The following is a 25,519-nucleotide window of genomic DNA, read 5'->3' on the forward strand; positions in this document are numbered from 1 at the left end:
CAGCAGTTTGACAGATTGTTCAGTAAATGCTCATTTTATTGAAAATTATAAAAAGGTACTTAATGCCTCTGTGCCATTAATACAATACATAAAAAGGTTACTGTCAGGATTAGTGTTCCAGTCCTGAAAATTAACTGTAGGGTTTTATGCATCACTCTGCATCGACTGAGAAGTTAAAGATTTCTGTATATACATTTTACATGTGCAGGCATTTATTTCAGAAAACAATTATTTTAGACTTTATGCCAAAGACATTAGCAGTAATGTGCTTTCATTTAAAACATGGACATGGCAGGTATATATTACAGACAAGGTAGAACCATGAAAATCGCCTTATAGAATTAAACCTGAGCAAGATTATTTCCCTTGCTGTCTCTAGAGTATTCCAATTCAAAACATACATTCCTTCCTACAGAAAAAGATATTCAGATTCCTTAGTTGAAATTAATTAGCATTCAGAAACCAGATAGCATGTTTTTGGGTATTCATGAGATCTCTGTTTGAAAAAAATGTTTTTAACTTGTAGAAATGTGTTGCAACACACAGATGGGAAGAAAAAGAAAAAAAAATCTCTTTAGCAAGCACTGTGTGTAAAAGGAATATTACATTTTGCACGCTCCTGATTGCTCTGTGTAAACAGTTTTTGACATCTGTCTTTATAGTTTTCGAGGAGAGGAAGACTTTGTTAAAAGAATCATTTTTGTACAGCAGTCACCATTTCAGTCTTGCTTTACCTGTATTATGAAAGCAGATGGTCTGCATGTCTTTTGAATATTTATAACTATCAAAAACAATCTCTTGCTATTCACCCTTAGGCTTATGAGATGTCAGGACTGTTCTGGTTGAAAAAAATCATCCTGGGTGTTTACAGAAAGAGGATTACATTAAGCTGAAATGACTATACATTTTCCAGTTTAATATTTGTCCATCAGCTGTTTAATCGTATTTAGATAATTGTGTAAATAAGATGTTGTAGCCTTTGCCCTCTCAGCTGATGGAGCCTGAAAGCTTTAAACATGGGTGAGCCACCATTTTGTAGATGCTCTTGCTACTCCCACCTCAGTTAAACCGTCAGCAAGTCCTTAGTAAGTTTTGATCATGATATCCCAGTCCTGTTTAAAAAAATATAGAGAGTGCACAAAAGTCAGTATGGAGATCAGATGAAATGCTAGGGAGCTGCTGGCTTCCGGGACAGGCTGTTTAGTTTATTGGAGTATATTGTAATATGCAAATATGGTACAGCACTTCAATTACCCTTTAAAGATGACATGGCTTTCTCTTTATTCTCCATGAACACGCAGAGCTGGGAGGGTATTTTGGAAAACTTTTGGTATAGTGGGGGTTAACTGTTTTTTGACTGGAAGCTGAGCAATCAGAGATAACAGATTTTGCTGTGGTTGGTTGATTTGGCAGAAAAGCATGAACAGTTTTGGTTTAAATGATTGAATAACCTGATTAGCATTGTTTTGGGGTGGGTTTTTTTGTTGTTGTTAAAGGCACAACAAAGCAATTTTAAGGGTAATCAGATCCCTGCCTTTCCCTAGTTGATAAACCTTTTTTTTTTTTTTTTTTTTCCTCCAGAAGGCCTCACCTCTCCCTAAACCTCTTCATTGGCTACTAAGATGACCAAGTAGAAAAAATAAAACAACCTTCCTTCAGTTTCTAAATGTGTTCTAAATATATATACCTACAGCATAGTTATATTCTAGTAGGGTTTGAAAGAATATATACTATCTTGAAAAAGGATATGACCTCAACCAATTCCTTATGGGTTTTTTGTTGTTTTTACTTTTCACATTTGGAGACCTGCAGTATTTGAGAGCAAAGGTTCAGAATGTTCTAACTATATCTAAGTCAGGCTTTAGAAAAATTCCACCCTTACCTTTTCACAATTAGAAAGGTTATAAATAATGTATTTGGCTGAAAAGGCAGCTCAGCCTGTGGCAGATGGTATCATTCTAGAGTACTGGGGTTTCTGTGAAGATGGCATTCTTTCAGATCGGAACTTCAGCAGACTCTCAGAAAGAACCGAAGCTCTTCATAGGGAGCAGACATGTGCTTTATGGATCTTAGAAAAGCTTACAACTTGGCTCCTAGGATGAGAATATTGTGTCACACTGGGGTTATGAGACCCACAGCCAATTTCTGCCAACTTTCAGGTTGCGTTTCCCAACACTGGAAGCTGTGGGCCTATTCATTGGTTGGTGTACTGTGTGGCCTTTGAACTTGGGATTTGAGCCGACTGAGCTTGGTCAGCCTGATTATTTTATTCCCTGAACACTGACATTCTACAGAGACCGGCCACTGAATAGGAAAACTTACGATACAAGTTGTGCCTTTTTCCAAGTGCTTTGGAGAGCTTGTATAAATAGACACCGAGAGAGAGAGAGAACTGGAATAACATAACCACCAAGCACTGCGACTTCCGAGACATCTGTGTGGATGTATTTTGAAAAACCTGGGAAGGGATCTCTTGCAAATTAATGAACAAAGTTTCTTTAAACTATGAGTTCTATCCTGACAGCTAAAAGTGATGTATTTAAAAGATTCATATGACAAGCTGCCATTACTTTTGACCTTTAGGAACAAAAAGAAAAAAAAAAAAAAGGATTTTCTGGTAGCCTGCAGTAATGGCTAATTTCAGTGATCTTTAATCCTTTGATTGATCACCTAATACGTGCCCAGCCCTGTGGCGAGTCCAGGTGAGAGATAAGACCCAAGACTCACAGCTGGAAGAAGAGTGCTGCGGAGGTGCTATCTGCCGGATGGACACTAAGTCAGGAAAGGCTTGCAGAAGTGGGGATCCCTGAACTGTGTCCTGAAGGATGAGCTGCTATTAGCCTGAGAGGGGAGAGGGCATGGCTCGAAAATCCACGTCACAGAAGTGGTGTTTGTCTTCCTGAGGCCGGCTACCAGGTACAGGCTAGCCTCACCAGATACTGCCAGACTGGACTATTGAAAAAAAGGAGGGGAATACTTTTTCCCTTTGGTGGTTTTCTCATGGTCCCTTTACCCGACTTATAACTTAATAAATTTAGTTAGTGTACTCTGTTCTTCATAAGAAAATGTATTTGACTTAAAATACTTCATTTGAAAATTCTGATACTCTTCTGTTATATAAAGCATAGTCTTTTGACTGATCTGAAATGTGATCATATAATAAAAGCCAGTGAGGAGGAGGAGGCGGCAGAGGGTTGTCATAGTAATTAACATCTCTTAAGTCCATACTCGGGTATGTTCCCAGCTCTGTGCTAATTGCATAACATTCATTATTTTATTTATTGTCTGTGTAAGTGTAGATAGTATCTCTCTTCATTCTTTGTCTAGTAACTTGCCTAGTGCTTGGCACCTAGTAGGAGTTTGGTAGCTATATGCTGAATGAATGAAAAAAAACATGCCCGAATGGATGGATTCTCAGAACAACCCTATGAAGTGAGTGCTGCTATGATTCCCATTTAGTAAGGGGGATTGTGATAGAATGAGAGTCAATTACCTTGAACAAGGTCACACTGCCAGTGTGCTACACATTTTGGACTTAAATGAGGATTTAGCTATTCTCTTTCATCAAATGAATATTTAGTGTGTGTTTAGTATATGCCAGACATTTGGGCTGGAAAAGAATATGGAGACCCAGAGCTGCATAAACTCACAACTTAGTGTAATCTGTTTAAACCAGAGTCTTTTTTTGATTGATATAAGAATCCTAAGCATCTCTCCTTAAAAACGTGGATGTTGGTCTGCCTCCCCCCTGCCTATCATCCTCTAGGAAAAATCTTACCCCCCCCTTGATTTTGTTATTTGTGTTATCCAAGTAATAGGCGTTTCTTTATGATTTTCCAAATTTAAGAACCAGTACTGAATATGATCTTTCAAACGCCATGTGCCCCACAAGATTCTGAAATCTCTCTTTCTTGCCCCTGAAACCCATAGTCCAGTCAGATGCCACACCTAAGTCTCCAATAGGGATTTTACTGCAAGAAACAAAAAGTCCTCATGCAGTGGCCACTTGAGCAGTTTAGTCTTACAAATTACTGCATATTGTTCCAATAAAAATAGAGGTTACCCCAAGTTACCCTGAATTATGGAATATTTCCCAGCCCCCTGAAAGCACAGAAAGTCAGAGAATTTCAATAGTGGCTTTGGCATGTGTCATACCCTGCGGATTAGCCTTTTGATTTACATCTTGCTTAGGCTAATATTTACATTAATCAGAGTTTCTTAAGCACACACCACTTGACAGAGTAGAAAGCATCCAAAAAGTCACTTAAGGACAGAACCTTCCAAGTTAGGGTTAAATAAGGGCAGGAGGAAGCTTTGATGATCATGCACATATGGATATTATTTTCCACATATGGATACTAATGAACTACATAGCACTATTACCTACGGGCTCTAATGTTATAAAAAATATTTCAGATGGGTTGTTTTTCCACATACCATGTATTCTTCCTTTTGTCCCCCCATATATTTTCCACTGTTGGTCTCCTAAATCACATTAAATTGAAGTCATCTGTTTATGTATCTGTCTCCCTAATAGATGGTAGAGTTCTTATAGACAGAGGCTGTGTCTTAATCTGCCTTTGTATCCCTAGTACTGGCCAGGCACATAGTAGGTGTGCGGCAAAGAGCAGATTTCATATACAGAACTGTTGGCAAACTGAATAGACTGTCTGTCAGAAACCTCAGCAAAATTTAGGTAATTCCCATACATTTTTGAAAACTAAGACATAAACTACATCTAAAACTTGTATGTACTATTGTATTGACATTTAAGAAACTGCTAGAATGTCTAGGAATAAGAGTAATAATGTCTTAAAAATTGGACCAAAGTGGAAGAACATCAACTGTCATCCATTTGCAGAATCACCATTATCCATCAGCAATCTCAGTAGTTTTATTAGTGTCTGACTTTATTGATCCGTTATTACAATAGAGTAAGTGTGATTGAAGCTGACGGATTGTTAACTGGATCAGGTAATCTTCTGGCTCTGGTTTTGGCAACCTTGCTAAGTATCTTTTTGTACTCTGGACTGAGGGAGGCTCTTAGTAAAATTGCAAGCTACTGGATTAATGGCAGAGAACCACGAGCACATTAAGAATGTCTTTTTGGAGAAATAAGATGACTATAAAATATAAAGTGTCCAAAAAAAAAAAAAGATATCACGATGCCTCTTAGGTAGCCATGTTTTGCATAAATAATACAACTTCACAGGAAATTCTTCAAAGATCCCCAAGAGTTACATATTATAGAAATGTCTTCATGTTACAATATTAACGCTGATACTGGATCTGGTCAGGAGAATCAATGATAACCAAAAGAACTCTAAATTAGAAGTAGCTTAGAGAAGATAATGATATAAAAATACTTTTGTCCCCAAACTGGCTTTTCTGGTTGTTCCCTGTTTTCTAAACAATGCTGCTTTCTGTAAACTATTTTACCATAGACCAACTGAAGTCTGAAATGTAAGTTCTCAGGTTTCTATACAGAGGAGTGGGGGAAGGATGGGTGGTGCATTTTATTCCTAAAATATAGTTGGGAATTAATTGAACCGCTACTAGGTAATGGGTGTTAGGGTTAAAAATAACAATGAATTAAGTTACTGAAATTACCGTAACCAAAATTTGCTGGCAAGAAAACATTTTTGTTTGTTGAAAATGAGTTTAAAAAAAAAATCCTCCAAAAATTATTCTCATTCCTGTCTTTGTTTTTATATGTTAAACTGTTGACTTTGTTTTCAGGGTTTTTGTTAAAAGCAGAATGAAGACAAATGACAAAATAGGTCATTTTCTCTTCTGTGGTATCCTTGAGAAATTTAGTAAGCATGAAATGTGTATATTTTAAAGTTTTATGGTTAGTTTGAAATTCAGAACTTGGCTTTACTGTACTTGAAGCTAGCGGTAAGATTGTGGGATGTTTCTTTCTCTGAATGAGGATCTCTGTGAATAGTTTGTTTTTTCCTTAAATGTGGTCAGTTAACCTTTGAAGAGTGTTAATGTAGTTAATGCACCTCCATTTGAAACCCAGATAATTGGAGTAGAAAGCGCAAGTGGTGTTTCCCAAGCCTTATGTACACTCAAATCCCCTGGGGATCTTGCTAAACTTGTAGGGCCCAAAATTATGCATTCCTTTTTAAATTTTTTTTAAAGACTTTATTTATTTGTGGGGGAGGGAGAGAGAGAAGAGCACCTGAGCACAAGCTGGGGTGGGGGGATGGGGGGGAGCGGCAGAGGGAGAGGGAGAAGCAGACTCCCTGCTGAGCAGGGACCCTGATGCAGGGCTCTCTCCCAGGACCCTGGGATCATGACCTGAGCCGAAGGCAGATGCCTAACCAACTGAGCCACCCAGGTGCCCCTAAAATTACGCATTTCTAATAAGCTTCCAGGTGATGCCAATATTGCTGGTCCCTGGGCCATACATACTTTGAGTAGCAGGGATGTAGAGTACAGTCACTTAACCTCAAAGTAGTGTTTATTTATGAATTGCAATCATAAAGTCATCTTCACGTACTTGTATTTATTGGGATCAGTGAGGGTTTGTCAGCCTAAGAATAGATGACATTGATAGAAGTTCCATAAATACTAGAGCAAAGTCTGTTGGTTTGATAGCTTTATACTGGTCTCAGTGGACTCTTGCTTTCTACTTAAATAAGCATTTGATGCGCTACTTAATGAATTTTAAGAAGTTGAGGCTTTAAGCCAAAGTGCGAAACAGAAATGTATTGGTACTCAGTCGATTAAAAAAAATACCATTTACACAATTGAAATCATTTTTGTGTTCCATCTTGTGCTGATATGTATTACAAATGTTTCCCCCCCTCTTCATGCAGAGTATGATTTCTTCCATTGTGAACAGCACTTACTATGCAAATGTCTCAGCAGCAAAATGTCAAGAATTTGGAAGGTGGTACAAACATTTCAAGAAGACAAAAGATATGATGGGTAAGCAAAAAACTGTTGCAGTGGTGGCTACATACCATTATGTGTCATTTGGGGGTTTATCAAAGTCACATCTAAAGCCAGGGCTTGTGATTGCCCAATTAGAGATCAATTTAGAATGTTTCTTTGAGGGTGGGGAGTGGGTATGAGTATAATGAGATAATTAAATTCAATAAATGTTTGTGTTTAAATCAGCCAAACTGACTTGGTTGTCAGACATGCAGGAAATCGAGGCGGGAGGAGGGAAGCTGTCATTTTTTAACATCTCAGTGAAGACCTAACCAGGCCTTGAATAACTAATATTAGCTATGATTTCTCTCAGAGATAAATCATGCTTTTATGTGTTTTGTTTTTGTTTGAGAGAAAGAGAAAGTGCCTATTTTTACACCCAATTTTTAAGGAAATTAAATTGTATTTATAGTTTCCACAATTGAGATCAAGTGATTTTTATAGCTCTCATCCCCAGCCCCTCTAGATAGGCACTTCGGTGAGCACACGGCTTCGCCATCCCTACCAGAGACCTCACTACACCATTTCTCAACTTTTAATTCTGGTGTGGCTGCCCACCTTCACATGTAACTTCAGGTCAATATGCATTATGCAGGAAATGCATTAAAAATTATCGGCAATGTAAAAAACGACAGATAAAAGTTGTGTGTTGGGCCTGAGCGTTTCGATTATGACGTTTTCTCCCTTTTGAGTTTGCTAGTGTTGCAAAAGCAAACACTGTGATCAGGGTTAATGTTTTAATTTCTATTAATGCTTTCTTTCACGTACCCGTACCTTCCAAATAATATAGGAACGGGATGTTTAATATGCATAGCATTGTGCCCTGTTTTAAATCTGTTTCTCTTTCCTTCCATTGCATCCATTTAATAACAACAACAATAATGACTTCTTCTAAAGATTTTAAGAAACAAGAGAACCTGAATTTTGAGCATGTTTTAGCTTTTAATATTTGAAGCAAAGCCATCCATCTACCAAAACAGATTCTTTGCCTTTTATAGCTTAGAGCTGTAATGAAGACAATGCATCATTTTTGGAATAATTGCTTGAATTACTATTCCCTGGGAATGGCCCACTTGGGCTGATATCACTGGTAGAAATGGAAGGTTTCTTTCCCAATTCTTAGTTATATTTTGCATATATCAGTGATTATGGCAATATGATAAGTTCCTCTAAATATAAAGCCTGAATATTTAATAAAAAGAGAAATGATGATTAAAATCAAGCCAGAGTCTATACATCAGAAACGTGGTGTGCTATTTGGAAAAGACTCACCTATTCACATATACAACAACCATGCTTGGCCTTTCCATTTAAGAGCATCAAACCAGTCTCTTCCTTGCAACAGCAAAGCATTTGACATACTTACAGCTGACTCTCAGCCAATCCACATTAGAGACCTAGCCAAGGGAGAAGCATTCATCCTGGTAGGTGATAATAAATTGCAAAATCGTGACAGTATCACCATTGTACCAGGATGACTCCCCGCCCCTTCCCTGAAAGACTGTCTTTAGCATCTGGTGATAGCCATAGCTTCTTCAAGAAACATTTGGATTTTAGCAATAACTGGGTATGCTGGCTTGCAATACAGTAAATCATTTGCTTCATTCTCTTGCAGATATACTTGCCACCCATGATAGTTAGAATTAAATGAAGCAAGCCATATAAGATACCCAAACCAGTGTTCAATATGTCCTCAGTTATTATTACTTATCATTATGATCATTTTATTTATTATATTGATTACTTCTTTATATATTCATGGCTAGGTAAAAATTGAACGTAGATAACATTTATGTCCTCTTTTTCCTTTCAAACCTTTTGCCTTGAGTAATAATGGTTAATATATATCATGGAAAAGTACATGTATATTTCTTTTTTCTTTAGTGCATGTATTTTCTTAGCTCTGGTTGCTATTAAGCAATCTGTGTTCTTCTAGAAGCTATTTTAATTTAAAATAGCCATTGCTTATAAGCCTTCTTGGAGTAGTAAGTGAGAGTGAATAATAGTTTGACCCCAAAACTAGTCACATAGAATTTGAAAATAATTAATTTTATGCCTTAAGTCTAAACCGCATTGTAAAATTGGACCTGAAGTACCTGATGGTCCCCCTTTCAAAGTTTGTAGAGTTGTGCAGAAGAAGGAAGTAAAAACATAGCCATTGAGTTCCTTCTGGAAATTTTCTTAGTTTAATTGGATCTTTAATGTGCCCTGTGCCTACTGTCTGTATTTAGGAAATGGTCAGAAATCCTTATCAGTACCATCGCTGTTGGCTTAACCTGACTTTCCTTTTGTCTACTTTAGTAGAAATGGATAGTCTTTCTGAACTATCCCAGCAAGGTGCCAATCATGTCAACTTTGGCCAGCAGCCGGTCCCAGGGAACACAGCTGAGCAGCCTCCGTCCCCCGCACAGCTCTCCCATGGCAGCCAGCCCTCTGTCCGGACCCCTCTACCGAACCTGCACCCTGGGCTTGTGTCAACGCCCATCAGTCCTCAGTTGGTCAACCAGCAGCTGGTGATGGCTCAGCTGCTGAACCAGCAGTATGCAGTGAATAGACTTTTAGCCCAGCAGTCCTTAAACCAACAGTACTTGAACCACCCTCCCCCTGTCAGTCGATCTATGAATAAGCCTTTGGAGCAACAGGTTTCAACCAACACAGAGGTGTCTTCCGAAATCTACCAGTGGGTACGTGATGAACTGAAACGGGCAGGAATCTCCCAAGCCGTATTTGCACGTGTGGCTTTTAACAGAACTCAGGTCAGTTTTGTTCTCTTGGTAATGTTTCTCTCTCTCTTTTTCTCTCTTCTTTCTTTAGTCCCATCTTTTACCAATGCTTGTACTTTTACTCCGTGTTAACATTTGATTCTTACTGTCATGTGATCGTAATTGTCTGTTCTCGGGGGTGCCTAAGCTTTATCACTCCTTTCCCTGTCATGAACCTCCAAGAAAGAACTATATACAGATCGATCTTGATTCAGGGGCCTTGAAAGAATAAATTCACTGTCAATTATATTTCAAACTGGCATTGCCTATCCTTTTACATAATGAGAGCACAGGCTGGTAATAGTAGCAGATTGAGAAATGTTTCATGATTTGGCCGGGGCCGTTGGTAGGACTCCTGGCTTCTAGCCTACTACTGTCTTTCCTGTTACCCCCGTGTCAAACATGACTATGTACATGTGCCCTGTTTATGTTCCAGTACAACTTTTGGTGGGGGGAACCCAAAAACATTGTGGTACTCAATAGCAATTTCTGCCATTTAATTTGAACAGCCGTTGGGGGCAGGGAGGATACATATATGTATACATATGGCTTACTAACCTAAAGTGTTTCTTAGCTTTGTCCTCTCCCCCTTTACATTATTGTTAGTATTTCTCCAGACTTCATTCTTTAGATAGAGATCAGCAAATCTTTTCTGTAATAGTCTAGATAGCAAACATTTTAGGCTTTGAGGGCCGTAAGAGCTGTGTCAGTGTCCTGTGTTAGGCAGCCACCAACAATAGGTGAATGGATATGAGTGTCCTGGTGTTTCAGTAAAACTATTTACAAAACTGGGCCCCGGGATAGGTTTGGCCGGCAGGCCTTAGTTTGCAGACTTCTCCCTGAGATCTGCATACACCCCCTCGTATTCACACCTTTGTCCTCCTGGGCAAATACCTGTGAAGATATTATCAGCAGGGAAGATGTTTAGAGGGACCTGGAGAAAGAGTGATAATATGATATGGGAAGGCCTTAAGATGAAAAGCCCGAAACAAATCCATTCTATTAAATTGTGAATGAGAGGAATTTTTTATTTCTTTTTTTGGAAATTAATATAATATGTATGGTGTTTATTTTTGGCCCGGGCACACTAAAAAAACCAAGAGAACATGTAACTTTGATTAGAAATCAGGACATTATGTCCTTCAACTTTCTTGTTTTACCACTGTTATTTCTTTTGTCAATTTGTTTTTTGGCCTGCTTCATACTTTCTTTTCATATTTAAGTTATTTTGTTTATTACATGATTATAAGAATGAGATTCTGGTACAAAAATAATCTAGTATTAATTCCTTGTTGGCAGTTTCCATACCTAGGAGAATCCCAGCAGTGACTTATTTTTGGCTTGCCTTAACTGGACTGAAAGTTAGGAGGCCTGACAAAGCCTTTAACTAACTTAGTGTTTGTTTTCACTTTCTTTATCTTTTTTTTTGTGCATCATTTGTCTTTTTTGAAGGGTAGTTGCAGAAGGTTATGTCTCAGGTTAAGACTGTATGATTTTACCTAGTTCTCTATTTTTACAACTTAAAAAATGTGTTCATTAGTAGCTGGTAAATTTCATGATGCCATATTCAATTGGGAAGCAGTAATTTAAAGAATTGAATGAATGAATGAATGAATGAATCAAGAATCAACCTCTAGATAATCCCATTTCTGGCAGCATTCTTTATTTTTGGAAATAGCAGTGACTGCTAGTATTTCTCAGTACTGGGCAAAAAATAGGTCTCTATATAAAAGATGAGTAAAATGCTTTCAATTTAATTGAAAGCCCACGAAGACTAACATTGACATGAACACAAATGAAATACAGATTTACTGATAAATGTTTTAAAAATTGAGCAATTTGTTATTTCTTAAAGCACTAAGGAATGTATTTTATATGGTGAAGAATGACAAGAGAGATTAGCTGAGGGATGTGTGAAGTCACTTTCCATCGGTACAGTTTTTCTTCTCTTGGGTTTTGATGTCACACCATTACTCTGAAGAGTTGATCACTTGTTCTGCATTTGGTTCTCACACTGACTGATTCCATGGATCTCTCTAGGATTTGCTGCTGGAAAGAAGGCAGAATTAGAATTCACTCTCTTTTTTATGCTATATTAATCTCTTTGAAAAGATAGTTATCTCTGTGGTTAACATCAAAAACAGTGACTTAAATTTTTCTGAGGGTGGTAGGGGAATGAAAACAGTGACAGCTTTGGTATCGAGCTCTCTTTATTAAAAAGAGCTAATGTAGAAAAAAGTTATACCATAAAAATTATTTGGAGCCCTGAGTGATAGAAGGATTTGGTTTTAAACCTTTATATTGGTAATTGGTATCCTCAGTCGAAGTGGATATTGGCCATATTTGAAGCTGTTTGACTTAAATAAGTGTAATTTTCTATGTATATTTAAGTGTTCACTTTTGGGGAACGAGCTCTTAAACATGCAAGCATACATGTGTTTTTGGTGGTCATACTTAAAAACCACACACACGCACGCACGCGCACACACAGCTGCATTTATTTTAATGATTATACATTCATATGAATGCATGTAGTGTGTTTATTTCAAAGTGTATGCATTTCAATAAAAGCAGGTGCAGAGTGAGAGTGTATGGTGTGAGTGTGGAGTACGAAAATACACATGCTAATGCATATGTATAGACAAGGAGCTCTGCAGAGTTAAATCACACATCACACATTTGTGTGCACTTATTACAATGTGCAATTCCAACTCCAAGTTTTAAAAAATTAATGTAAAATATGTACATGCAAATGCAAAGTTATGATATGATCAGATAAAGAAACTGGTACCCTATAAACAGTATGTTAAAACATTAATATAATAGATAAAACTAACATGAATTGAGACTATTTTAGTCATTGACAGCTCTGTGCAACTTTAAAATCCTGGATTTCATGTTTTAACTGTTAACTGGAGAATTTTCTTATCATTCTAATTGGGTCTCCTAAAACCCCTCTTTTAAGACTTTCACACTTGACTATTAAAAAAAAAGTTTACCTTCTCAGAAAATTTATGGTGAAATTTATATAATTACTTGTTTTAAGGACTTTTTCCCCCTTCTGAATTGATGGGCATATGTTCTTTAATTGCTACTGAAGATACCAGCTTTTAGCATATGTCATTCATTCAGTTATGCCTACTTGATGTCTTTTTAATGGAAACCTATGGCTAAAAATAATTGCCGAAGCTTCTAGATTTATACTTTTCAGTTCACTTCTCTGTATTATTGCTATTTAAGGATTGTGATAGAAGCAAATATATTTGTTAGTGCCTTTTTTTTTTTTAATAAAACCCAGAGTTAACTCTGATCCCATTCTGTGGCTTTTTCCCCTTTTTTCTCCCCCCTCCTCTTGTCTTTGGCACACTTTATTTTCCAGTAAAATAAAGAATGAAGATGGATTATTCAAAACTGATAACAGTAATGGACCATCATGTAATGTTTTATTGAATTTGAGTTCTGTAAATTATGTGGTGGAGAGAAATTTGCCTGCTTAAGTATAACAGAAATTGCTACTGTGTTCCTATAATTCTTCACAGTGTAATTTAAGGAAAGTCCACTATCCATATCACTATTGAATAAAAGGTAAAAAGGTGCTATTACCCCAACGTGACAGCTCTCATTTAGCCTCCCAAGCGACAGAGATAAATGTGTCTGCTTATAACTTACTTGGCAGGAGTCCAAGGTAGTAGGTGGAGTTGAAAATAGTCTTTCACCTGGACATGTGATTAAAAATTCACAAAACAACAGAGGCAGGTAGTCTTGAAGAATATTCAACATATTTTCTTTTTAGAGAGGGAAGTTTCATGGAATCATATTTTCCTTCTGAGGGCTTTGAAGTTCCATGAAGCTGATAAAATCTATTTGAATCAGTGATTATGTTCAAAGAGGAGACAAACGGGAGGCCAGACAGACCTTTTGTTCTATTGGCAGTCTCTTTCGCCTATCTGCTGTTTTAAAGAATTCATAATTAGCTTTTGGAAGTCCTGATAATATTTATTGAAGGTTTTTTTCTTTCTTTTACAATTACTAATGAATTTTACTTGTAATAACTTGTAAACTCTTTGGAATGTAAAAAAGGTTTAGGAATTCATCAGTAAGTTCACTCTTTAAGTGAAAAAAATGGGAATTCTCACTTCACCCCTATGTAATGACAGTGCAGAATAATTTTATATTTTTAGGTATAAAGCACATAGTACATTACTTGAAGGTGTAAAGTCCCAAAGAAAAGCAGCTTCTCATTTCCAATAAAATTAATATTCATGAGTTGTTGGTAACTTACTGCATAACACAAATTCTCAAGTTATTTTCAGACACAAGAATGACTGATGATTTTGTTTGATTTTGTTCAGTAAATTCATTGAGCACCTATGGTGCACAGTACTGATGATTTGTTTTAGTCCTGATGTTTTAGTGTATTCTCTGAGATAGCACATAAGGTACATGATGACCTTGACATATGATTTTTTAGCAGGAAGGAAAAATTTTGGTAATAGATACCTGTTACTGTTCATGGGGGATTACTACAAATGACCTTGACCTAAGTCTGAAGTGTATTTTTGACTGGGAAACAGGGGCCATTTACACCTTGAGTCCGTAAATGCACCTACTCAGATAACAACAACTTGAACAGGACGAGAACACGCATTCCCATATTCAGATTCTAATAGTCATTTTACATCCAGATTTATTCTCAAGTGACATGATTTTTTTTTAGGGGGGTAATTAACACATTCTAATCAAAACATTTCCTAACAATATTTTCAAGCATTTCCACCAGGGGGCACTCCCCTCATTGAAAGCCTGGGCCAAAAAAAAAAAAAAAAAAAAAAAAATTCCAAAGGTTTCTAAATCACCTGACACTGTCTAGGCTGGCTGCTTTAGAGCTCGTTGAGTGTTCCAGGATTTGAAATACCGCTTTAGACCTTAACATATTGCAGGCAGAAAAACTGTACTTGCTGCAGTAGAATAATTAAGTGGAAATAAATGCTTTGCCCCTAAAACATTTTATGTGCTCAACTGAGAAGTCATACCAACATCACAATATGGGTAGAGGAAATTTTAAATTTTCTCCCAGGTGACCTACTATCTTCTAGTTTAAGCATTCAGGGATGACTTAGTTTCATGTTAACAAGACTTGATAGAGAATATTATTATGTATTTTTTTCATGCGTTTGCTTTTCTCACTATAGTTCTCTGCTGTCTCAGAAAACATTTTTAATGGAGATGATACAGTATTTTGTTATTTGAGATTTGTAAATGTCTAATTTCAAATTTCCCAAACACAATAATGTCTTAAATATTTATAGGATCTCTTTTGACCTAATCTGTTTTTTTTAAATTAACTGAATAGTTAATGTAGATAAACGTCTTACAAAGTGCCACATAACTTTTCATTGAAGCCTTACCTTGATTAAATTAAGAAGTACCATTAGAATTTACCCATGAGTAGCATATCTTGTTCTTAAGTTTCTATCAGTCATTTACAATTTTTTCCTTTTGTGGTCTGAATACACATAATTAATCCATGTAGTAAATATTTATCAAACACTTATGTGGTAGGCATTGTGCTGGGATGACAAAAATGAATATTAGGTTATTATGCTCAAGGAATTGATAACATTGTATCTATCTATACTGTACATTTCTGTCTCTCGATTTCTGTGTAGTTCATGTATATTGCTTTGCCAAGCACATCTTTTAATATAGAACATTTGGTGAGGAAAAGTAGAGCGTAAGGACTATTTTTTTACACCTCTTTTCAAGCATTTTTTGAGACCTGTATTTTTCGGTTTCAATGTGACACATCAAAAACACAGTCAATCTAATTAGTTGGCCTTGTACAAATTAAATAGGTGGATGATTGACTGCCTGTTTGACTGAATTTTAGTTAAATTGACTGGATGTTTTTATTCCTGTATAAACACAGTTGCAGCATTACTTGTCAGTCTTATGAAGGAAAGGACATGCACCCTTCATTCTTCAGTCACATTTTTTAATGGTGAAACTGAAAGTTCGGGTCCACTCTCCAGGTTTTGGATGCAGGAACAAACGAGAGACTAAAATTTACTCTTAAGCCCCCTCAGCCTATTGGAGGTTCTTTTTAATAGCAGCCGATTAACCATTTTTAAAGTGGACAGTGCTTCTATACTATCTGCATGTAGGTGTTATATGTGGGCAATATGGTACCTTATCCCTGAGGAATTAGGAACAAAACTACGTTTGCATTTCTAGGAAACCATGAAAAAATCCAAATGTTATCATCTTTAGTCTCAGTCATTTTAATATGACACTTGGCCTCCCCTTCCCCAAATGTTCCCTTTCACCGTTTCTGCAGGGTTATTGGAAAGTGAAATTTGCAAATGACGTGGAGATCTAGACATTTTTATTTGGAGTTTTCTTGTGATAAACTGATATTCTGGCTAAACGTAGAAAGCAAATGTGTCTTGGTATTCCAGGCATTATTTCATGTACAAGATGGAAGAGGTAAAGGCTGCTCAGTTCTTACCAAATGGGCAGAAAATTTTTGTAATCCTTCTATTTCATATAATTCCTTAAACAAAAATGAGGAAACCCACTCATTTTTGAAAGGCTTCTTCCAAAAATTAAAAAAAAAAAAGGTTGACAATTAATGCTCTAGTATTTGGAGAGAGAGAGACACCTTAAAGGAGTTTACTAATGGTTTGTAAATTTCTTCTGTTACTAATAAAGACTTCTATTCCTTAAGGAAATTTGGCAACTAAAGAATTTAATAGTATTCTTTTCCTGGCCATGCCGTGATGGATTTTTGCAATGTAAAAAAGGGGTTATGTATTTCAAATTTAATCAGTGGTTTTCTGAAGTTCAGAATTTCAACGTGTTACCCAGAGGTATAGTTATAGCATGACAGTATTTAGAATTATTCAGGGTAGGCTGTATAGTTTCCTTAAATGGTAAGTAGAAGGAATCACTTGTCATTAATTTGAAAATTAAGGGATAACTTAAAATATTGCCTGTGAAAACATAGCATGCTTTAGTAATATTCTTTTTTCTAATATGTTACAATTCATTTTCTGGTATTTTCTTTGAAAGTTCTCCTTCTCTAGAAGTGGCTTTGTATCTTTACATATTGGGCTGTCGGCATTCCACTGCCTTTGTCTAGGCAACTTGAGAACTATACAGTTCACTGCTGTTGTATTATGAGCATTTCATTTATTCTTAACTTCCCTCGATCGTCTCCCTGTGAAAGATTTCGTGGCAAGTTAAGCTACTCAAAGGAAGGAGACCAATTAGGCAGTTTCAGTTTGTGTTATATGTAAAGCAGATGCTTAATAAAATTAAGAATACAATTGAGGCTCTCCTCTCTACCACTTCAACTGTAACTCATATATTTCTGTGTAGAATTAATGCTTCTGACTATTCATTTTCTAAACATAGTGGAGAAGGAGAGGGAAGGGTCCCCGGTGGCTGGCTGGGCAGAGCTCAGGAGCAAGCTCACTCTGTGCCTTTCATTCCCTGCAGGGCTTGCTTTCAGAAATCCTCCGCAAGGAAGAGGACCCCAAGACTGCATCCCAGTCTTTGCTGGTAAACCTTCGGGCTATGCAGAATTTCTTGCAGTTACCAGAAGCTGAAAGAGATCGGATTTACCAGGATGAAAGGGAAAGGAGCTTGAATGCTGCCTCGGCTATGGGTCCTGCCCCCCTGATAAGCACACCGCCCAGCCGCCCTCCCCAGGTGAAGTCTCCTGTCCTCTTTTCCCTTCTTCTCCTTCTCTTTCTTCTTCTTCTTCTTCTTCTCCTCCTCCTCCTCCTCCTCCTCCTCCTCCTCCTCCTCCTCCTCCTCCTCCTCCTCCTCCTCCTCCTTCTTCTTCTTCTTCTTCTTCTTCTTCCTCCTCCTCTTCCTCTTCCTCTTCCTCTTCTTCTTCCTCTTCCTCCTCCTCTTCCTCCTCCTCCTCCTCTTCCTGTTCCTCCTCCTCCTCTTCCTGTTCCTCTTCCTCCTCCTCCTCTTCCTGTTCCTCTTCCTCCTCCTCCTCTTCTTTTAATGTTTGAGGAAGAATCTCAGCAAGAAATTGGAAAGATAGATGAGTAGATATCAATTTTTCTAAAAATAATAATTCATAGGGTTGCTTGAGGAGAAGTTGGTCCCAAATCAGTGATTCTGATATAAAAACAATAAGCTACTAATTAGAGGAAAGAAAATTGCTTTGTGTTGCTTCCTTTTGGAGGTTCTTTGGGGGTGAAAAGTAGTCTTTAAATGGGATGTTTGTCTGAACTACAATTATTAAGTAAAGAAACATTTAAAACTCAACAGGAAAAAAAGTTATAAAGTCAGTTTTATCCCTATGAGTTTTAGAACTGCCATTTGAATAGTAAATAAATAAAAATAAATAAATAATTCCATTTGTATTTATGCTTTCCAATACGAAGTGCAGCTGGTACCAATTACACATCATCTCGTTTGTAATCTTTCATAATTAAGTTTAATACAATCCTTGAAGGCAGCTTTAAATGGGGCGGATAAGGAATTCCACCCATATTCCCAGAAATGGGCACATTTTCTATTTCCCAAATTTTCGTACTTTTTAGAAAGGACAAAAGTCATCATGCGGGTAACTTTGTGTACATGCATCTATATTTTAATTTTTTTAAATCAAGTTTTAAAGATAGCCTTATAATTATGAGAATTCAATAATAAAGATAAAAGTTTGATAGTGTATTAGACTTAAAATCAATAGGCAAATATATTTCTTACACATTTATTGCAGGTACAGCTCTTAAAAATAAGGTCAGCTAAAACTGGATAAAAATTGAATATGGAACACAGATTCAAAGTATTCATGTAGTATAATGTCATCCTGAAATCATATCTTGATGTTAATTTCTTTTCATCAACAGTAAAAAAATGAAACAAAACACTTTTCTGTGTATGGAAGTATAGAAAAAGCACATTCAGCACTAAAAATGAAACTACCACAGATCCTTCATCGATAAGGAATAGATACAATATTCAGCCACTTGTTGAGGTTCTTAAGTTCTATGGTATAATGTTATGAAATGAATCTTCTGTAGAAACATCCAAAGTCCGTTTTCTCCATTTTATGTAATGAAAATCAATTTGGTCTTAATGTCTAGGGCACAGACTGTAAGGAAGTCATGGCTGTAATTGTGGATAAGAAAGTCATGTGTCTGTAGCAGAGAAGAATGCTTTCTATCTGCATATATACATATCCACCTGCCTACACACACAATTATTGAATTTGATCTGTAAAGCCTTCTGTAAAATATTTCTTAAGAGAAAGAATGAGGATATATATATATGACTTTATATGACATGTATATATGACTTTATATGGTATATATATATGACTTTTTAAGTAATTAAACAAAAAATACTGTATTTTGGACTTGGTTTAACACTTAGTTTGTGGTGTTTAGAGTTAATACACCATCATTAGTTAACTTTGCTTCCACAATCAACACAAAAGGCCTCTGGGCAAAGAGTTATTTTACTTATCACTTAATCTGCAATACTAACAAAAGAATTGCTTGCTTAAGATCAGTATGAACTTCAGCATTGAGCTGTTTTTTTTTTTTTTAATCTATCCAAATATTTGACTTAGTAGTTCCTTAATGCAGTTTTTGTTTTCTAATTTTTCTATGATTGCAGTGCTTTTGTTTTTCTAAATGGATACTGCTGTCCTTATTGATCAAGTTTTTTCTTTAGCCACATTTACAGTAATTCTTAAATGATATTTCTTTTCATGTACTATTAAGATACTCTTGGGTAGCTTCCCTATATATGTGTCTAAAGACTATGTCTGCTGATAGTTGGGATAGAAAATATAGTTTATTTTGGCCTGCATTATTGATTAACTGGTTGAGCCACCCTTAGTTATATTTGTTCTCAAGAGGGGTTGAGACCAAGCCCTTAGCTGGGATATCTAGCCAATGATGAATGTATAAGGTATTTAGATACCACAGATTCTTAGTGAAACTCTTTCAAAGGAGAAAAGTTTCTGTTAATGCGATATTACTGGCCATCTAACCAAATTCTGAAATGATTACCTGATGTGTGTATAATTTTATTTCACTGCTATAATACGCATCTTCGAGTATCTTAATTTGCCTCACTGAGAATCCCTTTGCATTACTTAATATTATTGTAATAGAACTCACAACCAGTTTGTTTTTTAACAGTGACTTTATGAATGACATTTTAAGAAATCTTTGATGTATTAAAAGTATTATCAATGTAAAATGAGTACTTAAGATTTGGACAAATGTTTCAAGCAGCCGAATTAGTAGTGTTTTGCAACCGTTGAAATCGAATGCTTTTAAAAGGCAACCAATACGCTATACTTAGGGTTTTAATATGCATATTACAAATGATTAAAATGGAAGGGGAAAAAGGACAAAACCACAAATACAGAAACAGACTCTGCAGAATTTTGTCTTTTTTATTTTTAAGTTTTGACAAAGAGGAGTCTATTATTGCATTTCATTTCCCTTTAAATGAAGAGATTCGAAACATATTTTGAGACAAGTCTTTGACTTAGGTTGAACCCAAACCCTGATTTTCTTGACCTGGGCTGAGATCAAGAGTCGGACACTTAACCGACTGAGCCACCCATTCGCCTTTAAAGAACTGCTTTTTAAAGGCAGAGGTCCCTTGTGGCTCACAGGAGATCTAGACCACCTTTAGGCCCAAGAGAGCTGGATTCTCTTCCAGCTCCTACCCTGTAGAGTTGAGGTCACACGGAAGATGATTGAGATGTCCTCCCCGGGTCATACCAGACTGAGGACCTACACTGTTGAGGAACTCGGATTCTAAATTATATTTAAGAAAAGACTTCCCTGCTTTTAGTCAGGCCCCAAGTTTTATTCCAAGGAATACTTCCCCTGGGAAGATCTAGACCAGCCTCAGAAATCACCACAGCTCTTGTCTAGGTGAGATGCCTCTGGTCCAGACCTGTCCCTTGTGCTTCAAGAGGGGCAGCTGTGCCGTGAGCTTTGTCCTCTGTCTGCAGCAGTAGGCTCCAGGCCCAACCTGTTTGCTGAAAGCCTATTTTCATAAGTTACATGTTCTAATTCAAGAAGTAAGAATATCTTGTACTTGATAATGGTTCACAGTTCTCTAACACCTTCATGCCCATGAATTCATTGGATCCTCATACCAATCTTTTGGTTGGAGAAAGAGGAAAAAACCAAATTTAAGGTTGAGTCCGTTTTCACATCCCCTGTTAAGTCTCTTGCTCTTTCTCCTACCTCAAGCCACCTCCTCAAAACACAAACACTTTAGAAAGGGGAAAATGAAACTTGGGGAATTTTTCTGTCACAGAGGATGGGAATTTTATTTTTAGATTAGGAAGAAGAACACATATGAGAACCTTCTCCTGATAGAATACATTAAGTGTTTGACAAATGATCCACTCTTGAAGACTTCAGACAGTTGGGCGTTTCTGAAATGGTGGAGAAAATAGCCCTTTCCAAACTTTGCTTGTAGGAAAATGTTGGGGGAACCCAAGCCCTCCAAAGCTCCCTGGTCCTAAAGGCTTCTTTTCTTATTATGCTTAGCAAATTTTACAAATGAGTTTCTAAGAGGAATTTGATTAATAATAATTAGTAATTCCTTTCTGGAACTTGTCTGTTCCACAGATCAGTTTTAAGTTGACGATTTCTATTTAGGTGTGTGCTTATTCTGATTTTATTTATGTTTTTAATATGTGTGACTTTTGGAGTTAAGTTAGCACTTTTCTGTTTCCATTAGGACTGTTTGAAAGCCTGTAATTATCAAGTTATAAATTCTACATGAATTACATAATGATTTTTTCTTTATATTTTTATATCTTTCTGTAATTCTTTAGTTTCTTCTAAAGGAAGATGGGATATTTTATAACAGTGCTTTATAAAATGTAGTAAGTTCATATAAGCAATGTATAATTAATCTAGTAGCTGCACCCTTCTGTCTCTTTCCAACAAAGTCTTCTGGAATATAATTAAACATAGGTTCAGTTATGGGCAGGAACTTAACACTTGATAAAAGTTTTGTTATGAATTGCTTGGCCAGCATGATTTTAAGATCTTACATGCTCATAAAATGCTTCCCATTAGCAGTCATCTTTTAAAATACTAGACTTTTTAAAGTCCATATTTGGAAAATAATTAATGTTGTTCCTAAAAAGAACAGAAAGAAAAGTATAAAAAGATAGAACCATGATATTCAAGACAGTGTTAATATACAAAAATTTGAAAATGGGAACCATTTTCTATCACCAGTAAGAATACCTCAAAATAGGGTGCCTGGGTGGCTCAGTTGGTTAAGCGACTGCCTTCGGCTCAGGTCATGATCCTGGAGTCCCGGGATCGGGTCCCGCATCTGGCTCCCTGCTCGGCAGGGAGTCTGCTTCTCCCTCTGACCCTCTCCCCTCTCATGCTCTCTCTCTATCTCATTCTCTCTCTCAAATAAATAAATAAAATCTTTTTAAAAAAAAGAATACCTCAAAATAGCACATTTCTTACATAACATTACCAAGAAAACATTTATAGTTTGCATACCTTGACAAATTCAGGTTGGATTTGTAAAATGAATGACAAAGCCATTTGCTAAAAATTAGACATTAACGAGCCAGATTTAGCAAAGGACAACCAAAAAGCAGATCCAGCGTGTCTTTAAAAAGTTAGAATTTTTCCAAATAAAGAAATCCTGTATAACATCATGACTTCAGTACAGTGCAGTAATTTCTAAGATAAGCATTAGTGTTAGACAGACTTCAGTTTAGATCTCATGTTACCTTATGAATAAATTTTTGTTTTAGGAGAGTTTTCTCAATTTTAAGATGGGGCAATAATAGTACTTATTCAGGGCTTTTGTGCAGGTGAGAGCTAATGTACCTGAACATGATGCCCAGCATGTGAGAAACAAGTAATAAATGCCAGCCTTTGTTATTATCATAATTATTATTAAAATTACATCAAACTTTAATTGAGTGTGTGTGTGTTTGCGCGCATGAGCTATGTGCTTGCCTTGCAGGCAGTTCCTCCTCGATCAAGGAATAGTACGTTCAATCAGGACCACAGTAGAGTTCGTTTCGTGCTGTACATATGTAGTATGTAGCATGTATATAGCATTTAGAGTTCCTTTTCTAGTATGATTTGATGCGTTCAGCAATCCAGGAAGAAACAGAATAGAATTCTCATGGAAAATTTGTGTTCTACTGCACAGTTTTAGGGATATAATAAAGCTGACCCTAGTGCTTGCACCCTCTCCTCACACGGGAGGGTAAAGAGTAGGAGCTCCAATTCCTCACTACTTACCCGGCGCCGCTGTAATGATGGAGTAGTATGCCCTACCTTGATAAAAGCTATTCGGAAACCAACTGCATTTATTTTACCTCCTGTGCTATTTGCGGAGAAGAGTTGAAGAGTAGTTTGTTTTGCCTGGAATGAACTACTTTATGAATTCCAATGTGTGATATAATATTAAAAGCTAAACCAAGATTAAATAAGATTTTTTTTGTACTAAGCTAAAATAGTACTTAGTAGAGTGAGGTATAAAAGATTTTTGTTTCCATTTTTACCTGGGGAGAAATTCAGCTTTCATATTTTTGAAAAGCTGTCCAAGTCAGTTCCCCTTAAGCAATAGCTTGTGTTTAGGAAAAAATGTGATTCCAGAATTCTGATAGCTTATCTGTGATAAGATATGTATCTGAGCCAACAAGATGATAAAGAAGAGCTTTTCTAAATATTTTTAAAATGAGTAATACAGAGTTTTTTTATATTTTAAAAAATTGCTCTTTTTTTAATTTTTAAAAGTTTCATGTGTATGTCTTTTCCACTTTTGATTATGTTGGCTACTAGGAAACAGTTATTTGATTTTTTTTATGATTTGAAATTCTTTTTGGTTCAAGTTGTAATTGTTTTATTAAAAAAAATTAAACAATGAAATTTTTAGAAACCAAATCACAGGGTTGAAACAAATGATTATAGTCCACCTCAAAGATAAATTCTTAAACATAGTTTTTACAAAAGAATGAAAATTATTTTAAAAACGTACTGAAACAAGAAGTTTCCAAAGCCTGCTCTCTTAACAATTGCTAAGCAGATGCTACCAAGGAACTATTTCTTCCAATGCACTGGACTTCATGCCCCCATTTCCATAACATTCAATTTTCAAAGCGATTGAAATGGCTTTTCTTCTCTCTTTCATTTAAACAGTGAGAAAAATAGGTATTAAAAGAGACCCCATGGGGTGATCAAATCTATCCTTCTGCCTCAAAGCAAGACCACCCCAGAGCAAAGTTGCGAATCTCACCAAAGCAACTTTGTAGGCAATTTATGGTAATACGTTAACTCTTCTGGCTCCTAAAGTGGTATTTAGGAGATTATTGCTTCAAAGCCCTGTGTATGTTCTTAGTGGCCTCCAGTCGTTAATATTACCTCCGTTAGTGCCCTTGCTTTCTGGAGCCACAGAGCTAGAAGGGGGACTTTGGAAATCGAGCCTACACACTTGCCATCGCTGTCTGCAGCTTAGAGTTTAGCAGTGGCAAATGACACTTTCTATGTCTTCACTTGGGCCTGTGGTGCACTCATTTCACAGCATTTTCCTTTCAGTGCTTAGAAGGGTAGTGACAAGGTGGAAAGCGCTAGATGCCTCCTCCAGATAAGCAAGAGGTGAGTTATTTTGCTGACTGGCTAGAAGTTAGAAGGCATGTTTTAAAGACTTCTATTCGGGGTGCCTGGGTGGCTCAGTTGGTTGGGCAACTGCCTTCGGCTCGGGTCATGATCCTGGAGTCCCGGGATCGAGTCCCGCATCGAGTCCTGCATCGGGCTCCCTGCTCGGCGGGGAGTCTGCTTCTCCCTCTTACCCTCCCCCCGTCATGTGCTCTCTCTCTCTCTCATTCTCGCTCTCTCAAATAAATAAATAAAATCTTTAAAAAAAAAATAAAGACTCCTATTCACTCTCTTAAGTGCAGAGGATCAAATTCCTTAGGATAACCTCTGCCCGTCTTGTGATACCAAATATTAGGGGGAGAATGAAGTAGACCCGAAAGACTTGTAGCGTGACTAAAACAGTGTATCATTTCATGACAAAAGAAATCCTTCATTTATTCCAAAATGGACTTCATTTTCTATTGCTCATTGTATATGTGAACAGAAACCTGGGTTCTGGAAAGGATCCTAAGAAACATGGTCCTCAGTGAATCATCTGGCTGGGAGAAACAGGGTCCTGAATCTGGTACTTTTCGTTTACATTTTCACCAATTTCCTAGTGAAAAAGCAACTACATGGTTCATACGTAAATTTTCCAGGCTGGTTCACATAACTGCATAATAAAAATTAAATTTAGAGTTTTAAAAATTAATAACAGTATCAATACATTTTGAGGTTGAGATTTTATTTTTACCCCAAAATTTTGTGTCATTTTACTGCTGATACCTGCTTATCATTATTACCAAAGGCATTGATACTAATTTTTCACTCAAGATTATTCATTTTGAATATATTTATAAAGTCACTGATTATATAATTTGTGTAACTTGCAGTAATGTTCTGTTAAATATTGTGAAACATTTTCTTATTGTCTGGTTCCACAAGTCAAAAGGAAATAGTTATGTACAGGGGTGCCAGGAAAAGATGAAATAATTATACAGAACAGCTTGGACATGCACGTGTAAAATGCAACCAGCCTTTATGATAATTAAGCAAGGCACTCTACCTGTTTCATGGATGGATAGAAGATTTAAATATGCAGCTCTGCAAATGGCTTTGTTATGGAAGATTTTTTAAATGAAACATAAGAGGAACAGGCATAAAAAAAAGAGTCTAAAATTAAAA

At 36.6% G+C, this 25,519-nt stretch overlaps 1 protein-coding gene across 7 annotated transcripts in view; it reads left to right on the plus strand.

Moving 5' to 3' along the window:
• Positions 1 to 25,519, plus strand: part of SATB1 (SATB homeobox 1) — a 98,762-nt gene that overhangs the window by 41,658 nt on the left and 31,585 nt on the right. For 6 of the 7 annotated variants that reach the window (XM_027584547.2, XM_027584548.2, XM_027584549.2 and 3 more), the window contains 3 exons: positions 6,828 to 6,939; positions 9,247 to 9,701; positions 17,208 to 17,420. In XM_027584547.2, coding sequence (XP_027440348.1) covers positions 6,828 to 6,939; positions 9,247 to 9,701; positions 17,208 to 17,420 — 780 coding nt within the window. The remainder of the gene's footprint in view (positions 1 to 6,827; positions 6,940 to 9,246; positions 9,702 to 17,207; positions 17,421 to 25,519) is intronic. The other variant, XM_027584550.2, reaches the window with a different exon arrangement.

Source organism: Zalophus californianus, chromosome 1 (assembly GCF_009762305.2).
Source record: "Zalophus californianus isolate mZalCal1 chromosome 1, mZalCal1.pri.v2, whole genome shotgun sequence".
Lineage (NCBI taxonomy): Eukaryota > Metazoa > Chordata > Mammalia > Carnivora > Otariidae > Zalophus > Zalophus californianus.